Source organism: Chiloscyllium plagiosum, unplaced genomic scaffold (assembly GCF_037043375.1).
Source record: "Chiloscyllium plagiosum isolate Xiang-an unplaced genomic scaffold, Cpla_swu_hap1 HiC_scaffold_32, whole genome shotgun sequence".
NCBI lineage: Eukaryota > Metazoa > Chordata > Chondrichthyes > Orectolobiformes > Hemiscylliidae > Chiloscyllium > Chiloscyllium plagiosum.
In genome coordinates, this window is record NW_028270170.1 from 37,034,164 (window position 1) to 37,054,910 (window position 20,747).

General features: G+C 42.9%; 1 protein-coding gene across 13 annotated transcripts in view; it reads right to left on the reverse strand.

Moving 5' to 3' along the window:
* The window catches only part of LOC122540004 (supervillin-like), a 242,768-nt gene that overhangs the window by 132,549 nt on the left and 89,472 nt on the right, over window positions 1-20,747 (reverse strand). For 10 of the 13 annotated variants that reach the window (XM_043675276.2, XM_043675281.2, XM_043675280.2 and 7 more), the window contains 5 exons: window positions 17,480-17,629; window positions 12,603-12,640; window positions 10,795-10,856; window positions 9,967-10,112; window positions 6,529-6,775 (listed from right to left, as the gene is read on the reverse strand). In XM_043675276.2, coding sequence (XP_043531211.2) covers window positions 6,529-6,775; window positions 9,967-10,112; window positions 10,795-10,856; window positions 12,603-12,640; window positions 17,480-17,629 — 643 coding nt within the window. The remainder of the gene's footprint in view (window positions 1-6,528; window positions 6,776-9,966; window positions 10,113-10,794; window positions 10,857-12,602; window positions 12,641-17,479; window positions 17,630-20,747) is intronic. The other 3 variants (XM_043675286.2, XM_087977923.1, XM_087977924.1) reach the window with 1 other exon arrangement.

Sequence of the window (20,747 nt, forward strand, 5' to 3'; positions counted from 1 at the left end):
ACTCTATCCCAAACTCCACTTCCCAATTCTAAAACCCAGCACTCCATCCCAAACTCCACTCCCCATTCTAAAACCCAATACTCCATCCCAAACTCCACTTCCTCATTCTAAACCCAGTACTCCATCCCAAACTCCACTTCCTCATTCTAAAACCCAGCACTCTATCCCAAACTCCACTCTCCATTCTAAAACCCAGCACTCTATCCCAAACTCCTCTTCCCCATTCTAAAACCCAGCACTCCATTCCAAACTCCACTCCCCATTCTAAAACCCAATACTCCATCCCAAACTCCACTTCCTCATTCTAAACCCAGTACTCCATCCCAAACTCTACTACCCCATTCTAAAACCTAGCATTCTATCCCAAACTCCACTTCCCCATTCTAAAACCCGGTACTCCATCCCAAACTCCACTTCCACATTCTAAAACCCAACACTCCATCCCAAACTCCACTCCCCATTCTAAAACCCAGCAGTCCATCCCAAACTCCACTTCCCCATTCTAAACCCCAGCACTCCATCCCAAACTCCACTCCCCATTCTAAACCCCAGCACTCCATCCCAAACTCCACTTCCCCATTCTAAATCCCAGCACTCCATTCCAAATGCCACTCCCCATTCTAAACCCCAGCACTCCATCCCAAATGCCACTCCTCATTCTCAAACCCAGCACTCCATCCCAACTCCACTTCCCCGTTCTAAAACCCAGCACTCCATCCCAAACTCCACTCCCTATTCTAAAACCCGGCACTCCATCCCAAACTTCACTCTTCATCCCAAATCCTACTCCTTCCAACTCAAGCCCCCAATCACCCAACCTAAATCTCATTCTACTCTTTCAAACCACACTCCACCTTTCTAAACCCCATTCCATCCTCTCATCTCAAAATAGATTCCTTCTAATACAATATCACTCCCCATCCCAAACTCAATATCCCCCATCCCAAAATTCACCCCTGATTTCTGAGTCACACTCCCCATTCCTCAGGTTCTGGTATTAAAATCTTCATTTCATTGTCTTGTCTCTTTCAGTTCTGCACCCTCACCTCATTGTATGTACCAAGTCACTCTGCCTGTCCTGAGTCTGACTAACTGCATGGTTTCAGCCTGTCCTATCCTGCTCCATCCTGTCCTATCATATCCCACACCACCTCGACCTGTTTGCTCTTCACTCCACTCAGTAACGGCCATCTCACTCTCTGCAATTCTTTCCTTGTCACACTCTCTGCCTTGAAAAGTATCCCCAAACCTTCATTTCTGACTAGGTTTATGTCAGCTTTTCCTTAACTGAGACTTGGTGTTGTGAGAATTTGAGGGCTGATCATCATTTAACGGTAGTATAAGAAGGATATTCTGCATATATTGATAATGTAATTTCAAAATTCTTGGAAATGAAGGATTCTGAAGTGATAGTATGTGATTGTCCTTTTAGCTATACTGTTTTTATTCAGATTTCTCAAGTACAGGACAGATGTTATGAAAAAAGGGTGGAATAGAGCGATTGATTCATAATGACAGGGTGGATAAGGAGTGTAGGAGGTTGAGGGGTGACCTTATAGAGGTTTATAAAATCGTGAGGGGTATGGATAGGACGAATAGCCAAGGTCTTTTCCCCAGGGTAGGGAACTCCAAAACTAAAAGGCGTGGATTTAAGGTGAGAGTCGAAGAATTTAAAGGGATCTGAGCGGCAACTTTGTCACACAGAGTGTGGTGTGGGTATGGAACAAAATGCCAGAGAAAGTGGTGGAAACGAGTACATCTGCGACATTTAAGAGACATTTGGATGAATACATGAATAGAAAAGATTCGCGGAATATGGGACAAATAAAATCAAATGGAACTAATTTGGTCTGGGAAACTTGGTTGGCATGGATGAGTAGGTCCAAAGGGTCTGTTTCCATGCTGTCTGACTCTATGACACTATTCTGTATTTAGAACATAACTTATTGCACCCTCAATGTCCCAAAACATTTCATTGAGGAGAAAGTGAGGTCTGCAGATGCTGGAGATCAGAGCTGGAAATGTGTTGCTGGAAAAGCGCAGCAGGTCAGGCAGCATCCAGGGAACAGGAGAATCGACGTTTCGGGCATAGGCCCTTCTTCAGGAATGGGGAAAGTTTGTCCAGCAGGCTAAGATAAAAGGTAGGGAGGAGAGACTTGGGGGAAGGGCGTCGGAAATGTGATAGGTGGAAAGAGGTCAAGGTGAGGGTGATAGGTCAGACTGGGGTGGGGGCGGAGAGGTCGGGAAGAAGATCTCAGGTTAGGAAGGCGGTGCTGAATTTGATGTATTTGACTGAGAAAGGTTGGGGGTGGGGAAATGAGGAAACTGGTGAAATCCGAGTTCATCACTTGTGGTTGGAGGGTTCCTAGCCGGAAGATGAGGCGTTCTTCCTCCAACCGTCGTTTTGTTGTGGTCTGACGATGGAGGAGTCCAAAGACCTGCATATCCTTGGTGGAGTGGGAGGGGGAATTGAAATGTTGAGCTACAGGGTGGTTGGGTTGGTTGGTCCGGGTGTCCCAGAGGTGTTCTCTGAAACGCTCCGCAAGTAGCCGGCCTGTCTCCCCAATATAGAGGAGGCCACATCGGGTGCAGAGGATGCAATAGATGATATGTGTGGAGGTGCAGGTGAATCTGTGGCGGATATGGAAGTTTCCTTTGGGGCCTTGGAGGGAGGTGAGGGGGGAGATGTGGGCGCACGTCTTGCACCTCCTGCGGTTGCAGGGGAAGGTGCCGGGAGTGGAGGTTGGGTTGGTGGGGGGTGTGGATCTGACGAGGGAGTCACGGAGGGAGTGGTCTTTACGGAATGCTGATAGGGGAGGGGAGGGAAATATAGCTGATAGGGGAGGGGAGGGAAATATAGCTGATAGAGGAGGGGAGGGAAATATAGCTGATAGGGGAGGGGAGGGAAATATAGCTGATAGGGGAGGGGAGGGAAATATAGCTGATAGAGGAGGGGAGGGAAATATAGCTGATAGGGGAGGGGAGGGAAATATAGCTGATAGGGGAGGGGAGGGAAATATATATTTCCCTCCCCTCCCCTATCAGCATTCCGTAAAGACCACTCCCTCCGTGACTCCCTCGTCAGATCCACACCCCCCACCAACCCAACCTCCACTCCCGGCACCTTCCCCTGCAACCGCAGGAGGTGCAAGACTTGCGCCCATACCTCCCCCCTCACCTCCCTCCAAGGCCCCAAAGGAAACTTCCATATCCGCCACAGATTCACCTGCACCTCCACACATATCATCTATTGCATCCTCTGCACCCGATGTGACCTCCTCTATATTGGGGAGACAGGCCGGCTACTTGCGGAGCGTTTCAGAGAACACCTCTGGGACACCCGGACCAACCAACCCAACCACCCTGTAGCTCAACATTTCAATTCCCCCTCCCACTCCACCAAGGATATGCAGGTCTTTGGACTCCTCCATCGTCAGACCACAACAAAACGACGGTTGGAGGAAGAACGCCTCATCTTCCGGCTAGGAACCCTCCAACCACAAGTGATGAACTCTGATTTCACCAGTTTCCTCATTTCCCCTCCCCCCACCCTGTCTCAGTCAAATCCATCAAATTCAGCACCGCCTTCCTAACCTGCAGTCTTCTTCCCGACCTCTCCGCCCCCACCCCAGTCTGACCTATCACCCTCACCTTGACCTCTTTCCACCTATCACATTTCCGACGCCCCTCCCCCAAGTCCCTCCTCCCTACCTTTTATCTTAGCCTGCTGGACAAACTTTCCCCATTCCTGAAGAAGGGCCTATGCCCGAAACGTCGATTCTCCTGTTCTCTGGATGCTGCCTGACCTGCTGCGCTTTTCCAGCAACACATTTCCAAAACATTTCATTGTCAATTCATCATTTTAAAGTGAAATTGCCTCAATAAAAGGGGCAGCATGGTGGCTCAGTGGTTAGTACAGCAGCCTCACTGCACGAGAGACCTGGGTTCGATTCCAACCTCAGGCAACTATCTATGTGGAGTTTGCACATTCTCCATGTGTCTGTGTGGGTTTCGTCTGATTCCCTCCCACAATCCAAAGATGTGCAGCTTAGGTAGATTGGTCATGCTAAGTTGCCTGTAGCATCTAGGGATATGCAGGCTAGGTGGATTAACCATGGGGAATGCAGGGTTACAGGGATAGGGTAAAGGGGTGGGTCTAGATGGGATGCTCTTGGAGGTTGGTGTGGACTGGATGGGCCAAAGGGCCAGTTTCCACAGTCTAGGGATTCTATACCAATGCAGAATCAACAAGTGCACAGGAGGATCACATAAGCAGTAAAGGAACAAATGACCAGTGATGGTGTTCCTGGTGATAGGATTATGATAGGCATGTTGACCTGAACATTGGCACACCTCTCCTCCAAAAATCATCTAAGAGTTCCTTTACAGGCAGTAGGAGTGTGTAATAGTCCGTCAGTACTACATTAATTGTATCAGTATAGGGTGTGTGCTCATACTCCAGTGGGCTTTGGACCTTCAATCTGTTGAGTTAAATGCCGGCAACTGTGCCATGTTGACACTGGATATATTTTTAAACATGAGCACAGCCTGATACGCCAGAACCACATTTTGTTAAAATACATACTGACAATGAGGTTGAAGTATTTGGAATTTTGTACCCTGATTTGGTTAATTTGAATAAATTTATATTTTTAACTTGCTTTGTGACGTGCTCTTTCCTATATTACCAAATGGTCACTGTATATTTGTTCCAGTTGAATAAACAGAAATTACAAACTGGCAATGGGCCATTCTCAAGAGTTTGCAGTTCCCAATCCCACTGCAGTCTCTATGGTTTACCACTACAACGTATTAGTGAGTTCCCCTCAGAGACACTGTGTAAATATCTTGCAAACAAGTGTTGATTAAAGGACAGCTTGCTCAATTGAAAGCACAGCAGTTCTTTTACAGATAGATTTTCCAATCAATTTAGTATTTCACACTAATATCTTTTCTTACCCCCTCTAGCACATGGACCAATGCAGGGGTTTAATTCCACATGGGATGGCAATGCTACAATCCATGCTCATTGAGTGTGACCCTGTATGGCGCCAGTAGGCTATTTGACAATTGAGTGCATCACAGGTTAACACTCATTTCACTCTCATTCAATGCCCATGCATTTTTCAGTAGGAATCATTAGATAGTAAGTCTCAATCGGAATATTGGCTATTTTTTCCCTCCACGTACAAGGTAGTTAGCCATATTACCCCTAACGACATTTATAGAATTTCTACACTGTGAACGCAGGCCATTTGGCTGCTCAAGTCCACACCGACCCTCAAAGAACATCTCATCCAGACCCACCCCCATCCTTTTAACCCTGCATTTCCCATGGCTAACCCACTAGCTTGCACATTCCTGGCTGGACACAATGGGCAAATTAGCATAGTCAATCCACCTAACCTGTACATTATTGTACTGTGGGATGAAATTGGAGCATCCGGAGGAAACCCATACAGACACAGGGAGAATGTGCAAACCCCACACAGACAGTCCCAAGAGTGGGATCAAGCCAAGGTCCCTGGTGCTGTGTGGCTAGCCACTGAGCCACTGTGCTGCCACAGAACTAGCATAAATTAGATATTAGGTTTGCACAGTCTTCATGCCTCAGTGAACATTTTAGACTGGACAATCAACTGTAATGTTTAAAATCTTAGGTGTATGGGCGCATGTATCACAAAGGCTAATATGCAGGTAGAGCAATTAATTAGAAAGCTAACAGAATGTTACTGTTCATTGCGAGGGCAATTGTTTACAGTGTGCAGAATTGCTATCCTTATTTGCGGAAGGATGCAACTTGTTTGGAAGCAGTTTAGTGAAGGATTATTCGACTACCTGGAATAGCTACGATGTTTGGAGAGGGGAGGGTTGGTTTATGAGGAAAGGTTAAACCAGTCAGGTTCATAGCTGCTGGAGTACAGTACAATCAATGACAATTTAATTAAAACATGTAAGATCCTAGTGTTGTGGGACTGCATATGGAGAGGGTATTATAAAGCAAAGAACTGAAAGCCTGAAACAAAAACAGAGAAATGCATCTCTCTGTACAGAAAGATCCAAATGATGTCAGACATGCTGAGTTTCCCTATCACATCCTGTTGGAGATTCTAAAACCCAGATTCACTGTTTAAAATTAAGGAGACATCCATTTAAAGCAGAGATGAGCAGAAGTTCATTCTCAGATGGTCTCTTCCTCAAAAGGCAGTGGAAGCAGAGGGTTGGAATATTTAAAGCAAGAGGCAGATTCTTGATCAGAGTGAAAGGTTATCAGCAGTAGTTGAGAATGTGATGTAATCAGACTAGCCAGGGTCTTATTGAATGGCACAGCAGGCTTGAGGGCCCGAATGGCCTACATCTGCTCCTAGTTTTCTGATCAAATGCAAAACTTTCAAGGAAGGCCTTAAACCTTTCAGTAGTCATTAATTATTGCACAAACAGTTGGGGATTATTTCACGTCATGGATCACAGGAAGGAAACTATTCTGCTTTGCTATCTTAGGAACATTGAAATAAAAATAATATTTACCAGCTGGACCTCACCGATGGTGACAGGTTGGGTGCGATACCGAGCCCCTTTCTGTCTGCGTCCATTACGTCCTTCCATTGCAGGCATCTTCTTTGGCATGGGCTGACACAGACTGTTGAACAAGGCCATCTTCTGGTTCAGACTCAGCTTTGAATTCTCATCGCCTCTCTCTTCAACCTCCTGTTCAACTGCACTGCTCTTTTTTCCATCTGTATCTTGCTCCTTTGGTGACTGTGCCTTAGGGATGCTAACAGCAGAGTTTTTGTCAGTTGGAGGAGAAGTTGAACAATGTGAAGAAAACTATTCTTCAAATTTAATCCTTTCCTTCACTTGGGAGAAGCTGTTTGTCTTTTGGGTTAGGAACAACATTGGACCATTCATCCCCTTGACTCTACTTCATCAGCTCTGAAAATGTGTTGCTGGAACAGCGCAGCAGGTCAGGCAGCATCCAGGGAACAGGAGAATCGACGTTTCGGGCATAAGCCCTTCTTCAGGAAGGGCTTATGCCCGAAACGTCGATTCTCCTGTTCCCTGGATGCTGCCTGACCTGCTGTGCTTTTTCCAGCAACACATTTTTCAGCTCTGATCTCCAGCATCTGCAGACCTCACTTTCTACCCTACTTCATCACTCAATTAGCTCTGGTTTGATCTTCATCTGGACTTCATTCTTTATGCTTTTTCTCCATCTTCCTTGCAACATGTGGAGTAGAACTGTACAATGTGTGCCATATACATACATACTAAGGTTCAAATAAAGTTAACATATTTCTCTGGTTTTCATATTGAGAATTAAATATCAGTGCTTTTGTTCTTTTGTTTACAAACTTGTTAACCTGTGCATTACTTGTACTGATTGGTGAATCTCTACCCTGAGATCCCTTTGCTTCTTCACGTCACTTAGGCATTCTTTTCCAAGGACTATTTTGTCTGCTAATTTCTTCTACCAAAGTACCTAACTTGCATTTATCTGTTTAATGTTCAATTACCAAATACATGGCCATTCTACTCATTTAAAAATGTTTTCTTTAATTTGTTCCAGCCCTCCTGAGTATTAACTACATCCTACAATTTGCTATCAACCATAAATGGACACATATCTGTTGGACCTCCCATTACTATTAGCCATGAAGTGACACCTTCTGGAAAACTCTTGCTTCCAGTCGCTCATTAGAATGGAATTGTGTTTGGATGTGATGCTATCCATGATCAAATTTCCTCCCAATATCTACTATCCCAAGCCACATTTGAAAATAAAGACTGACAAGGTCTCAGAGGGCAATACTGGAGCGATGTCACTTGACAATCGAGTTGTTTAAATTAATCAAAGGATTTGATTGGATAGGTAAGGAGAAAATCTTTCATCTTGTGGGAGATCATCGATGTAAAAGAAGACGCAAAGTTAAAATGAGAGGTCAGCCATTCAAGAGCAAAATCAGGCAGCATATTTTAGGAAATTAGGACCAGAAACTGGCCTTTTAACATGATTTTATTGAACAGGAATGGCATTTGATAGATCTATTAGAGTTTTTGTGGTTTTGACTAGTTGGGATGCTGAAGGGGAGGCAATGCATGTAATGTAGATGCATTTTAGGAAGGCATGAGTAAAGTGTCTCACAGAGATTGTTGCACAAGGTTATAGCTGGAAATGTGTTGCTGGAAAAGCGCAGCAGGTCAGGCAGCATCCAGGGAACAGGAGAATCGACGTTTCGGGCATAAGCCCTTCTTCAGGAAAGAAGGGCTTATGCCCGAAACGTCGATTCTCCTGTTCCCTGGATGCTGCCTGACCTGCTGCGCTTTTCCAGCAACACATTTCCAGCTCTGATCTCCAGCATCTGCAGACCTCACTTTCTCCGCACAAGGTTATAGGTCATGGGTATGAGAATATATGTTGGAAATGTATAGGAAATTGGTTAATGGTCAACAAATAGAGAATAGGAATAAATGGGTTAATTCCAAGATGGTTGGATGATGCTAGTGGAGTGCCTCATTGATCAGCACTTGGATGTCAGCTATTTATAATGTACATCAATGAGACAGATAAGGAGACCAAGTATAACCTATCTGAATTTACTGTCAATATAAAGTGAGGTGGAAAAGTAAAGTGTGAGGAGGGCACAAACACTATCAAATATTGCAAATAAAGATATGTGTTGCAATGCTTGCAGCAGAGAAATAACTCATTTAGCCCAAGAGTTTCAATCTGGCCATGATCCACCACAGGAAGTTCCTCATACCCCACTGCATCTAACCCCATGAGCATATCCTTCTATCCCTTTCCCCATCTCATTTGCTTATCTTGGTGTTATATTTAGCACCTTATCATGCCTTCATTATGTCATAAATTACATTACTATCAATGGATAATTTAAGTGCAATAATTGTTATTTAGGTAAATGTAGCAGCCGACTTGTGCATAGCAAGATCTCACAAAAGTACATGAAAGACAAGTTAACTACTCTTTTGGTAGAGTTGATCTGCTGGAATAAGGTTACCTGGTGTGAGGAGGATTTGTTCCTCATTTTTAACCAATCCATTGTTATTTTAAAGTTGATAAGGCCTTAGTTGCTGCCCTTGTCTAACTCGTAGCAAGTTCCATTGCCCTTTTACTTCCTGTGCTCTCTGACATACACTACTTTCTGCCTTTATTTTAAAATTCTGATTGTTGTTTTCAAAGCCCCCATGGTCTCATGCCTCCCTCTAACAATCTCCTCTAGCTCTACAAGCTTCAAAGGGAATCGGCACTCCATTAATTCTGGCCTCATACATAACCTAAATTTATTTGCTCAATCATTGGTGGCCTCCCACCTAACTTCTCCCAGCTTCTCTCGCCCACTTTCCTTCTTTAAGATACTCCTTAAAACCTACCTTTCTGACCAAGCCTCGAATCATCTGACCTAATATTTCCTCATGTGGGTTAAATTTTTTTGATATTAGCAAAAAGTGCAATTTAAATATTAGTTTCAGTTTCAGTTTTATCTAAAAAGCAGCATTTCTAATAATGTGGCACTCTCACTGCACGAGGCTGGAGAGGTAGCCAACCTTATGTACTGAGAACTGGAATGGGACTTTATCCTATAATCTTCTGTCTAATAGGTGGCAGGTCTATAAAAAAAAGCTGCTGTTTACATGGGGCTAACAGTGCAGTAACTTAAATCTGACAGCAACTCATGGCTATTCACAACCTACAGGCTGTATTTTCCACATTACAATGTTGCTAGATGGTTTACACACTAATAGTGGCATGTGTCATTGAGCTCTTACTTTGGCCACAACATCTGGTCTATTGTAAACACTTTAGTGAGGATCACATTGGTAGCACAGAGCCGCAGTTGTCTCTCTCCATCTCACATCTCACACAATGTGGGAAAGACAAGATGTTCTCGACTCTACAGTGGGCTCGGTAGATTGCCTGCTAAACAATACAGTGCTTTCCCATACCTGTTTGCCACCACCATTTCCTCTGTGGTCACTGGCTGAGTCCGAGAACGGTCGTGGGAACGTCGCAGCCTGCGCTCCACGGCTGCATTGCTGCTGCGAGGACGCAACTTTGCAGCAGACTCTGCAGGAGACCCTTTCTCCAGTTCCTAATGAAAATATGAAAGAGAGAGTGAGAGAGAGAGAGAGAGAGCACAATGAGAAGAAACAGAATAATTCTACATAACTTGGCTAATTCTAGCTGTGGATTTCCTGCCAAAACATTGTCCCAGTGACAGCTTGCGTAGCTTCTCGTTGTGGTTCCTTTCGAGTAAACTTTCAGCTGGGTAAAGCACCCTGACCCATCTCATTTGCAGCTCAGGCCAATGTTTATATTTTAGGAGGTGGCATTGTATTTGACTGACCCGACACTTTCTGGTCTAATCTTTTTGGCATTTCTGACACCAAGCAATGGAATTTTACCAGACAAACTGACTGGTAAATGTCCCTGCTGTACTCAAAGCAAATGACTCAATCAAAATTGACAGGAACAATCATTGAATGGTCCAAAGCAACTTTACAATGTCTGAAATATGCTGCTTTAAAAATCCTTCTGCTGAGCACTGAGTTTAACCCCTTTTGAAGGTGGTGTTTAACTAAATGCTCATATGTTTCACTATTTTACAACAACGTTTTTCACCTCAACCCCAACTATAGCAGTGAGACTTCATAGAAGAAAAAAACTGTAACAAGGATTAAACCTAGCCCACACCCCAACGTTAGGTAAAAACAGGGGATAAGATACTAAACTCTCCTTGAATTATCGTGAATATTTTACAAACCAGCACTTACTTTGAACAGTGTCATCTTTGCAGCTACACTCAGCTTTGATTTTGCATCCATCTTGTCATCCTCTGTAAAAAAAAAACCAACAGCAGGGTTATTGAAGGGACAGAGACACTGCAACCCTAGGTGAAGCATGTTGTTTTACATGAGAGGAAATAAAAGAAAGAAGATGTTGATTTTGGAGAACTCATTCATTTCTGTATTAAGTTAAGGCTAGATAAAGGGCACAATTTCACAGGGAGTACAGGAGTAAGGGGTAAATGAGCATGAGTTATTGAAGGGGCTGGAAAGATTGAAAGCATGGTTAGTAAAGCACACAGTGTGCTACACCTTCTTAATGCAGGCTTTGAGTATAAGAGCAAATGCTGTTGCTATGTTGCCTTGTTGAATTTGTGTGAAACCCTATTTTGGCCTCATTTGAAATATTGCAGCCAGTCTGGGGCTCAACACATAAGGGAAGATGTGAAGACATTGAGCAGAATGCTGATAGGATTCATGGGAATGGTTCCAGGGATTAGCAATTTCAGTTATGAAGATAGATTGAAAACGTTGGGGCTGTTTCCATTGGAAAAAAGAAGGCTGACAGAAGATTCAAAATCAGGAAAGGTCTGGACAATGTAGATAGGGAGAAACGCTTTCCAATCATAAAACAATCAAAAATGAGAGGGCATAGCTTTAAAATTATTGGGAAAAGAAGCAAACGCAATATCAGGAAAATGTTTTCATTCAGTGAACGATTAGGGTCTGGAATGCACTGCCCAAGACTGTGGTGGAGGTAGGTTCAATTGAAGTATTAAAAGGGAAATCTTCTGAAAAAAGAGATCTGCAGAGTTATGGGGAGAGGATGATCAGTGAACTGTTCATTTGGATGGCCAGTGTAGACCTGATAGACCAAATGGCTTCTTTCTGCACTGTTACAACTTGCAACAATTCTGTAATTCAGACATTTTAAGTATGTTTGGCTGTGATGTGTTAATATCACTGATTTCCTTATTCAAGCTTATACACTGATCAAAGTGCAGACTGGGACAGGTGTGCACATGTACTGACCTTTTGAATAAATCTGTGACATGGTACATTATTTAAAGCCTTTTTGAAAATGATTTGCAACTGTCAGGAGTTGGCACTATGTGAAAGGGAGAGAGTGCAATGCATTTCTGAAAGCCTGCTTTCAAACATAGCAGACTGATGGTTTTTTTTGCAACAAGATGAAATTTCACTCTTTTGTCAATGAGAATAACTGAGCCCTTGTGTGTAATAGGTTGAATAGAAAATACCTTCTACAGGTTACTGCAGTAGTTCTGTCCCTGCCTCTAAGTCAGACAGACCTGGGTTCAAGTCCCACCTACTCCAGAGGTCACAGAGTCATAGAGATGTACAGCATGGAAACAGACCCTTCGGTCCAACCTGTCCATGCCGACCAGGTATCCCAACCCAATCTAGTCCCACCTGCCAGCACCCGGCCCATATCCCTCCAACCCCTTCCTATTGTGTAATATCATCTCTGATTAGAAGATACCTAAACCTAGTTGCTATTCTGTAGGGAATCACAACACCTCGTACCTAGTATTAATGCAGTTAACCAGCCTTAAGCTAATGTAGCCTGTTATCTTCTTATTATATAATACTCCAAAGACTTTTTAATGTTTAAACCTTCACTGCTTAATGTCAAGGAGCTCCATAGACCAGCATTACAAGAAGGGGTGGTGGAGACAAATCTAACCAAAAAAGACCCTAGCAGAACCACGACATCTTAAACAACACAATATTTCAATTCGATTAACCATGTGTGGAAATGCAGATATAGTACTCACCATCAGTGTTTGACTTGCTTGTGTTCAGCACTAACTCTCTGTAATATTGAGAAGATATATTGAACATCAGTTACTGATATAACCTGGAAGATGTTGAGGAACAAAACAAAATTCATATTTTCTCCATTGTAACTATATAAGTTTTAATTACAAAATCTTTACAAACTATACGTCAGAAGGTGACTCTGAGCAATAGTACTGTACTCTCACATTGCTGATGGCAATTTCAATAGTGCTTCCAGACGATGCTATCACACACGGCTGACTCAGTATTATACATCAATCTTGTATGTTATAAGCTTTTCACAGACACCAAATGAAAACCACATTTCATATATAAAACAAGATATGATCTAGGTCAGCTCAATCACAATGCAACTGGCCACTGAGCGTCCTGTCTTTCACTAGTGCTTATTCACAGATAGGAAGGAAGGGTAGGGATTAGAGATTGCATGTGAAATCCCCCCCTCCTGAGAAATGGAGAAAAAGATGGTGGGAGGGGAAGATGATCTGATGGGTTGCTGTTGGGGAGATTCCCACCATCTTCCCCTGTCCTGTTCTGTGCTCCCATTACCACAGGGATTCTGTTCTGAGTTGGAAGGCTTGCCGGGCTAATTGAGACCCTTTAATGGTTTATTGTTCTCTGTGTGGATGAAAATCAGGGTTTCAGGGAGGACAACCAAATTGATCATAGCACCTTGGAATAGGGAACCACATTCGAGAGGACGGAAAAAAGAGAAATGTAATTGGGGATAATATAGTCAAGGGTATAGACAGTTCTCTGTGGCCAGGATTGACAATCCCAAAGGCTGCATTGCCTGCCTGGTGCCTGTGTTCAGGATCTTTTATCAGGGCTGCAGAGGAACTTGGAATGGGAGGGGAAAGGTCCAGTTCTCGTGGTCAACGTAGGTAACGACAACACAGGTTCTGCTGAAGGAATATGTGCAGCTAGAGGCTAAATTAGGAGCCAAAATGATAATAATCTCTGGATTACTACCAAAGCCACAAGAAAATTGACACAGGGTCAACCAGATTAAAGAGGTTAAAAATCACATAACACCGGGTTATAGTCCAACAGGTTTATTTGGAAGCACTAGTGTTTGGAGCACTGCTCCTTCATCAGGTGGTTGTAGAGTATAAGATCGTAATACACAGAATTTCTAGCAAAAGTTTACAGTAGAATGCAACTGAAATTATATATTGAAAAATACCTGTTTGTTTAGTCTCTCATCTTTTAGAATTTTTGCTATAAAATGTTTGCTATAAAATTGTTAGAGCCCACAAGGGAAGAGGCAATTCTGGGTTTGAGGATGTGTAATGAGCCAGCTTAATGATTAGGGAGTGTAAGGTGAAGGAAGCCCTAAGGGGCAGTGACCATAACATCATAGAACTCAGCCTACAGTTTGAAAGGGATCTACTGGAATCAGATGTTAACAGTATTACAAATGAGTAAAAGTAACTACAAAGACATATGAGGGAGGAGCTGGCCAGACTTGTTTGGAATGGGAGCACTGCAGGGAAGACAGTGGAGCAGCAATGGCTGGAATTTTTGGGAATAATTTGGGAGGCACAGCAGAAATCCATCCCAAGGAAGGAGACACATACTAAGGAGAGGATGAGATAACCATGGCTGACAATGAAAGTCAGGGACAGCATAAAAAACAGAAAAAGCATACAATGCGGTGAAAATTAATGGGAAGACAGCAGATTGGGAAGCCTTTAAAAGCCAGCAGAGGATAATTAAAACAGAGTAAACATTGGACTCCTGCAAAATGATGCTAGAGAAGTAATAAAGGAAACAAACAAATGGTGGAGGAACTGAATAGATACTCTGCATCAGTCTTCGCAGTGGAAGACACCAGCAGCATATCAGAACTTCAAGAGAGTCTGGGGCAGAGGTGAGTGTAGTGACAATCACTAAAGAGAAGGAGTTGGGAAAGCTGGAAGTTTGAAGATGGATCAATAATCTGGAACAAATGCACTGCACCTCAGGGTTCTGAAAGAGATAATTGAGGGGATTGTAGAGGCATTGGTTGTGATCTTTCAGGAATCACTCGAGTCAGGGAGGGTGCCAGAGGACTAGAAAATGATTAATGCAATACCCTGTTTAAGAAGGGAGGGAGGCAGAAGATAGGATACTATAGCCTAGTTGGCCTGACCTCGGTTCTTGATAAGATTTTAGATTCCATTAATAAGCATTATTTGTGGGCGGTACGGTGGCACAGTGGTTGGCACTGCTGCCTCATAGCGCCAGAGACCCGGGTTCAATTCCCACCTCAGACGACTGACTGCGTGGAGTTTGCACATTCTCCCTGTGTCTGTTTGGGTTTCCTCCGGGTGCTCCGGTTTCCTCCCACAGTCCAAAAATGTGCAGGTTAGGTGATTTGGCCATGCTAAATTGCCCGTAGTGTTAGATGAAGGGGTAAATGTAGGGGAAGGGGTCTGGGTGGTTTGCGCTTCGGCGGGTCGGTGTGGACTTGTTGGGCCGAAGGGCCTGTTTCCACACTGTAACTAATCTAATCTAATCTAATCATTAGATTACAGAGTACTTGGAATAGGGCTGAATCAAGTTGGCTTCATCAAAGGGAGATCATGTTAGACAAGTCTGTTAAACATCTTTGAGGAGGTAACTAGCAGGTCAGACAAAAGATAGCCAGTGTATGTGATCAAGGCATTTGACAAGGTGCTGCACAAGAGGCTGCTAAATTTGATAAGAGCTCATGGTATTACGGGTATGGTACTGGAATGGATAGAGGGTTCCTCATTGTCAGAAGGCAGAGAATGAGGATAAAGGAGTCTTTTTCAGGATTTTAGCTGGTGAAATCAGAAATCAGAAGCACAAAGAGACTTGGGATTAACAGTTTAGGATTCTTTTTGGGTTAACATACAGGTTCAGCTGGCAGTTAGGAAGGCAAATGCAATGTTAGCATTTATTTTCAGAGATCTAGAATGCAAAAGCAGAGATGCACTGCTGAGGCTGTATAAGGCTCTGGTCTGACCACATTTGGAATATTGCAGGCAGTTTTGGGTCCCGTATCTAAAGAATAATGAGGGGGTCCAAAGGACGTTTACGAGAACCATTCTGGGGATGAAGGGCTTGTCATTTGAGGAGCAGTTGAGGACTCTGGATCTGTATTCGATGAAGTTTAGAAGCATGATGGTAAATCTGATTGAAACTTACAGAATACTAAGACACCTGGATCGCATGGACATGGAGAACATGTTTCTACCAGTAGGAGAGCACAGAGCCAAGAGCACAGTCTCAGAGTGAAGGGGTGACCCTTTTATAACTGAGATGAGGATGAATTTCTTCAGCTAATGGGTGGAACTCCTTACCACAGAAGATTGTGGAGGCCTAGTCATTGAGTACATGAGACAGAGATAGGTCAGTTCTTGATTGGAAAGGGGATCAGGGGTAGAGGCAGGAGAGTAGGGTTGAGAAACAAAGCAGCCATGATTGAATGATGGAATAGACTCAACAGGCTGAATGTCCTAATTCTGCTCCTAAGTCTTACGATCTTTTGGTTTAAGACTGAGTGAGATTTCTTGGCAGGAGGGGAACAGGGTGTCCCATGTGTTTTTACACAATTCACCAAACTTAGAATTAAAAATGGATGATCTCACTCAATTTCCATTTTTTGTTGTTGTTGAAAGTTCACTGAAACTTTAACAACCAATAATAATACGGGGCCAATATTTCTTCAATATTTAGTGACATTTTAGCTGATATGTCTCAGTCCCATTTGCAGGACATTTTTGCATATCTCTTAATCTCCATCCTCAACCAAAAGCTATCGATCTCGGTTTTGAAAGTATCTGTGAATCCAGGATTGTTTCTTGAGAACAGAGTTCCATGTTTCCAAGTCCTGTGTATGAAAAATGTGCTTTGATTTTATTCCTGATTAGACTAGTTGTAATTTTAAGAATGAAAGTTCCAGCTGATGGCCACTGCACGCTAACCAATAATGTTCATATCTGCATTCAGGTAAGAATAAGGCATAACTGTGATGCCTTCGCAGTTGAATAGGCTGTCAACATTTCAACAACAAAAGACAGGAGTTGGTTGAATAATGTGTTTTCTTTCTTAATTAATATTTTGAAAACATAAAGACACCCGTTTGAAATATCAGGTCTGGTATTTGCCAGAGGATTGGTTTAAAATTAAGCTTGATGTATTGCCGTATAAATTCTGTCACATTATTATTTCAGGACTGTCATTTAATGAGTCATTGAGATGGAAGCAAAGTCCTTACAAATTTTTATGGTGAAAGGTTGCTGGCATAGTTGGGAATGTGGGTTATCACACCAGCCATGATCTTATTTAATGACAGTGTAGGTTTGGGGAGGCAAATGGCCGTTTTACTACTACTTTACATTTTTGTAACAGATATTATAAAAAAAACTCTGACGCACAGTCGTTCCAACACATAATCACGCTCTCTAGGGTTTGTTCCATTGCAAACAGCTGGATCGATTAGCTCGGTAGCATGTTACAGCAAGATTTGATTCAATCCCTGAATAGCTCAGTGTAGCACTTCTGAGACTGGAAATTCCCTCATTGTAACATCTTATGCATGCTGACTGTGGTTGTGGTTGGAGATTGGGTTTGATAACTGGGCTCAAAGTCCCTTGAGCAGGATGGGGAGCAACAATCCCATGTTCCTGATCATAGTCATTGCCCATAAATCAATAAATAACCATCTCTGCATCGAAGTAAGAATGAGGCATGACTGTGATGCCTTGACAATCAGTTCAAATGTTTTCTGCTTCAAATATTATTGAGCATAGGAAGGAAACCTGGGTTAAAACCTCTTTCCACTTAATTGAATTATTGAAGTTTAATGTGTTTAGGAGCCTTGTGCCCAATTGTATCTCACCGTTCAATCACTGTAAGGGGCTGTGTCTTGAAGCGATCAGATGTTTTGCGATTCACGCCAGTGCCAAAATATCGTCTGGGCCTCCGCCGTACCTCTGAGCTAGGCGCTGCTGCTAAGTCAAGGCTCTGTGTTATGCTACCTTCATCATCACTAGTAAAGGAGGAGGAGAGAAAGACAGAGACAGCAAAAGCGAGACAGCATGAATGTGAAGGGAAAAGCAATTCATTGAGCGAGGAAAGTAAAAGACAGAAGGAAACAACGGATTAAACCATTGAGATTTGCTGCATGGAAGAAACGTGAGCCTGGAGGATCATCAACTCAGGGAAAGACTCTCTTTGCTTTGCCCGAAACCTGTTGGTCTGACAGAACAAGGAGCTGACCGGGACTGAGTGTTGCAGACTGGCACATTTCAAGGTCCAGGATTATGTGCTGAGGGATGCACTAAAGCTTGGGGCAACTGCTGCCAAGTCACAGTGAGAAAAGATCACTATCTGAAGTCTTTCTGTCAAAGTTGAATGGGGGTCTGTTCAGTTACTGGGCCTTCCTCGTGCCTCAAATGCATGTAAATATAGTCTTGTAAATATAGTAAGTAATGTGTTTGGTTTGTTGAACAGAGTCAAATTCCAATGTTTTTGTTTCACTGATATGCTACTATACAGAACCAAATTGCATTTGTGACTATGTATATATAATAAAGATATTTTTTGTGAATAAACTATATTTTTGAAATAAAATCAACATGAACAAAGTACAGCATCCGAATACCCCTTGCTCTGTCAGTTCAGTATCTATACTGATTCAGCATCAGGTGGTAGAATAGAATTCGATGGGGTAAGGGAGCCAAGTCATGTTTGGAAGCAATTGATTGCATTACATAACCCCATCCACACACACAGTGGTGGTTTAGTGGTAATACTACTTTACTTGCAGTCAAGTACCTCAGGCTAATATTCTGAAGGTATAGGTTCAAATTCACCCACAGTGATATTTCAATTACAATTTAGAGGGAGGTTGTGATGTTGTCACTGGCCTAGTGGTTTGCAACCCAAAGTTAATGTTCTTGAGACATGCGCTCAATTTCCCATCAGGTTAGATGGTGAAATTTGAATTCAATTAAAAACAAATACTAGTCTAAAGGTGACCATATGTTGCTGGTTATATAAAGGCTTTTGTGGCACATTGATAGTGTCTCTGCCTCTGAGTAAGAAAATCTGGGTTAATAAATATCTACAAAACTATCTGCCAGTGTGATCCTCGGCAAAGGGACATCATGTGAAGATTCCTACTCATTCCCTTTTGTCACTTCACTGTAAGTTAACCTAAAGCTCTTGAACACAAATTGTGAGGGTGAAGTCAATGCTGGGTCAATCACCATCAATTGTCCCACTGCTCCTTGCTCTTTACACATCGCTTTTCTCAGTTAAATGGCCTAAGGAGGTTTAATGGCTTCGTGCCCCATCATTTGGAGATTTTGTCACAATCTACTCCCTTTAATCCTCTTTTTTCCTCCCTTTAATTTTCCTTCTGCATCACTCAGCAGTTTTTGGCTTGCCCTCAAAACAGATGTGTATCGCACTGAAGAGAGCTTTGCTTAGTTTAGAGATCACTTCTCAAGTAGTTAGATCCTTAGTGAACTTAATCTGAATAGCTTTTTGTCAAACTTTGGTATATAGTCTGTGACTTCCTCATGGTTGTCATACAGAAACCAACACAGGGCGGGGGGGCATGTTTGTGTGTGTGTGTGTGTGTAAGGGAAATGATTAATGGGGATGGAGCAGAAAATAGGAAGAGAAAATGAAACTGAAGGGTTAATGAAGGGACCCTAATAGAAACCATAGCAATGTAAAGTATAAGAGTAAACTGGGCTTTTTAATTGGATTAATCCTGTACACTAAGTGTTGATTATAATACATGGGTAATCCAACTTGGTTGGAGCAATCATGTGGAATTTACACCAAAACAAGGCACCCAGAGCAACATTTCAATGTCTTTATGCTTTTTCTGTGTCTACTCCCTTCCTACTTCATCTAATCCCATCAACATAATCTTCTATTCTATTCTCCATCAAGGCTTTACCTGAATTCCCTTTAAAGGCATTGAAATATTTTATCCCCCACCCTAATCAACCTGCTCAGAAGTGGGATTACACACCTCTGTAGTAAGTGGGACTTAAGCCCAGGTCTCCTGCCTCAGAGGTAGGGACACTACAACCGCAACACCTGAGCCTTTAATATAGGGCAGGGACAAATTGTATTTAGCCCTTTCCTTGTTGATATTTTTAAATCAACCTCTTCCGATGTGTAACTTCCCCACTCTATTTGGAACAGGTGGGACTTGATCCTGGGCCTACCTGGCTTAAACACAAGGACACTAAGACATCTCTGCTGTTCCTGTCAGATAATTGCTGCAGTGATAGATTTCACATACTGACCACTTTCTGGCTAAAGACATTTCATTATTGGAATTATTAGTGATTATTTTATAATCCCTGGCGCGCATTTAGAGATTTGGTTGATGAACGAGCTGCCTACCCATGGTTTCAGCAGTGAGGTCTGAGCCACTGTGGAGCCTGAGATTTAGTAGAGTAGCAACTATAAGCTATACCTTCAATTAGCTTTCCCTCCTGATAGTTGGCAGAGAAAGTCTGGTGATCTGGAGCATGGGGCCCACTTGTGAACAGGTCTGGGTGATGCTTGTTGTGGTGAAAGAATGTAAATTATTGTGTGATCTGGGCCTTAGATGACAGCAACCAGTCAGGGACATGTAGTATAATTTACTATATAGAACCAGACAGCAAACTGACCTTATTTTGGCCATGCATCTTCATGGCATTGGGGAGGGAGGGAATGAGAAAGGGAACTTGCTGCATCATTAATTGGCATCAGTAAAAGATCACCACGTTTCTCTACTTGAGCTGTAGAATGAGAATTAGGATCAAGTCACACTTCAGTCCCTATTAAATCAAGATCCATGAGGCATAAAGCAAACACTTTGATTGCAAAAATTCCCTGTTAAAAAAGGTCACACTGATGCAGTCTTCCCTTACACCAGTCTTCATAATCTATTTTTCAAAGCCACTGCAGATCAGTAAAGCCAGTGACTAGGGATTCTGGAATCTGTTATAAGAGCTTGGATCAGCAGTTCACCAACTCTCCCAAAAGTCCCAGCGGATTAATGCCTCCTCCAAAAGGGAGCAGAGCCTGGAGCCAGCATCAGTGAGCTCCAGTCAGTCAGGGATCTCTGAGTAGAAGTTGGCCAGTGACTGTGT